This window comes from Parasteatoda tepidariorum, chromosome 3 (assembly GCF_043381705.1).
Source record: "Parasteatoda tepidariorum isolate YZ-2023 chromosome 3, CAS_Ptep_4.0, whole genome shotgun sequence".
NCBI classification, from domain to species: Eukaryota; Metazoa; Arthropoda; class Arachnida; order Araneae; family Theridiidae; genus Parasteatoda; species Parasteatoda tepidariorum.
The window spans coordinates 60937224-60940145 of record NC_092206.1 but is presented as its reverse complement, the minus strand read 5'-3'; the positions used below and the strand labels follow the sequence as shown (position 1 = coordinate 60940145).

General features: G+C 28.9%; 1 protein-coding gene across 1 annotated transcript in view; it reads left to right on the top strand.

Moving 5' to 3' along the window:
* LOC107442186 (guanylate cyclase 32E-like) overlaps positions 1-2922 on the top strand; it is a 119756-nt gene that overhangs the window by 113721 nt on the left and 3113 nt on the right. Inside the window, exons 19-20 of the mRNA XM_071178709.1 lie at positions 304-402; positions 1032-1123. Of these exons, the coding sequence (XP_071034810.1) occupies positions 304-402; positions 1032-1123 (191 nt within the window). The remainder of the gene's footprint in view (positions 1-303; positions 403-1031; positions 1124-2922) is intronic.

Sequence of the window (2922 nt, the reverse complement as noted above, 5' to 3'; positions counted from 1 at the left end):
TAATATAATAATAATAATAATAATAATAATATATATAATAATATATATATATACAAATAATAAAATAAAAATTAATATAAAGAGAAACTAAAAATGGGAAAGCTAATAGTCGTTATCAAGACACATCTATTGGTATAATGTGATATTTCTGAATAAAGAATAATTATCCTAAGATAAAAAAATTAATATATATATTGCGTTTCATTAAACATACGCAAACAAACATCAGAATTTATTTATCTTATTTGTATATCTTGTTTATAGTTTTGACCCATCTGAGTAATAGATTAATGTGTTCTACAGGAGCTGTATGCGCTGGAGTTGTTGGGAAGAAAATGCCAAGATATTGTCTATTTGGTGACACGGTGAATACAGCATCGAGAATGGAATCAAGTGGTCTTCGTAAATATTTAAATATGTATAAAATTGTACAATAAAAATCTAATTTAATCAATGAGTCTGAAAACAAGCCATATTGATTTGAAATTCACTGCATATTATTTGCTTCCGAACTCATCGATTCAATTAAATTTGCTATTTCGGGAAATTTAGCTTTTATTTATTTCCTTTTTTTTTTTTTTTTTTTTTTTTTTTTTTTTTTTTTTTTTTTTTTTTTTTCATTGGAGACTTTCTTTCCCCCAAATCGTATTGTTTAATCATTTAACATATTCTAAGAATTTTTTTTCTTCAAATAATTAAATTAAGTTAAAGTAAAAAGAAAACAAATTTTACCCCTAAATGGAACAGTGGCAAAAATGTATTTTTATCTTAATACAAATGCATTTGTTACTCTAGGTTTTATTTTTACAGAAGCAAGTTTGACATTTTTTTTTACCTTTTATGTAAGCATTTGAAACATTTTTGGAATTCTTAGGTCCTATTGTTTTGTTTTCTTTTGTTACATTTCAATTTTCGAAAATTCTTATCTAATTACTTTAACCTCAATTTACCTAACTTATGTTAATTTGGTGTTACGTAAATCACAATTTAAAATTTTCAATTAAACAATTCTTTTTTTTTTCTCCTTGCAGCACTTCGTATTCATTGCAGTGAATCATTCAGACAAATGTTGCTAAAATTAGGTGGTTATACTTTTGAAGAAAGAGGAACTGTACATATAAAGGTACATTTTTATAACATATATTTAAATAACCATACCTTTGTACCTTGTGAATAAATTGAGAGTATTAGCTTTTTTAAAGCCTATCGCAAAATCTACAACAGTTGTTTTTTGGATACTATTTTTATTCAGACATGTATAAATTTTAATTAGCCCATTCTGCAAATCACATATTTTATAAGTACAAAATCAAAAATGAAACACGAAAATGTCTTTTGATCTAATGATTGGATTTTCACTTATCTTCTGGCAGACAATTTTAATGGTTTGGGGTGTTAACTTTAAAAAAGATGATTAAGTAGTATAGGAGATATAGTGAAATCCGACCCAAAAACATATAATATCTGAATGAACGGAGTACTCTGACTGAAAATATTGGGCATGGGGGGAGCACTCAATTATTGGGAAAGATGGTTAGTGAGGAGATATAGTTCTGTGAGTAGAGCTTGTAATTGGACAAATAATAATAATTAATATTAAGCAGCAATGGCTCAGAGAATAGAGCGTTCGCCTTCCAATGAGGTGAACCGGGTTCGAATCCCAGTCGATACGAATTCCGCATCCGGCTTGCACAGACCACAGTGCAGACATGAAATATCCTTAGTGATAGACGGATCATGGGTTAGAGTCCCCTTGCCGCCAGGATAACCGTGGAAGGATCTCGTGGTCTTGCTCTCCATGAAACGTAAATACGGGTTAGTTTCATCAAAAAGTCCTCCACGAAGGCAAATTTCTCCCAATACTCGATCCAGGAGTTCCCTTGTCTTCTGGATTGGGTTCAAAATTACAAGGCTACGGAGTTCAACATTATTAGTTGCAAATCCATAATATTGGGTCGGCTGTTCAACGGCGGTTATACAATAGAATAAAATAATTAATATTAGTGAGGAATAGTATAATAATTATAATATTTTAGTGAGTTTCATTAGTTTAGTGAGGAGTGCGATTTAATTGGACCTTTTAATATTAATATTTTGTTTTTACTAACGTATTTCAAACACTTTTGCGCTCAATTATAAATATCATTTCTTCGAAAATAATTCTGCTCAAAAAAATAAAGAAATAAATATTATTACTTTTCACCATTTATTTTAATTGTGATTAGAAAATATTTGAATTGTAAGACATATATAATATTTGCATCATTTCAAACTATTCTGTCAAATTTTTACATTATTGTATATTATACTGTTACTAGGAGGCTTCGCCCCCTGCTCGCTGGCGCTCGTCCACGATTGTTTCCATTATTAAATTCAGTGTCAACAATTCAAATTTTTCTGAGGCAACTCTTTACCTCTAAATATTATTTCTTTTATGTACACATTTCTAAATGTCAGTATTCAACCACAAAACAACTTGAAATCCTCAAATTTAGCATGAAGTTGTAAAATGTAATGAAGGAGGGTCATAGCAATAATGTAAATAGAAGTAAAGTTAGTACTGTATAATTAAAACAATATTCTTCAAGAAGCAGTTGTAGAAGTAGCTGGATAGAAGTTTTTTTATTTAAAACTTTTTATAAAATTTCTTTAAAAACACAATTGTTAATCTGGGCATTTGGCGATACAACACTTATAGAATTGAAGGATTTGTTAAGTCAAGCGCTCAGGTATCATAATTTTGATCTGGTTGCGCTTCTATATCATTTTGATTTATGTTGCTAAGTTAACTTTCAAAAAATTCTATGGCTGGCAACAGCATTTATATTTTTTAAGTTGTTTATTTTTATTTCTTTTAGAATTCGTTATTTTTTTAGCGAAATGTTTTTTAACCTAACAGAATTCTTTGCCGACTGTTTTCTC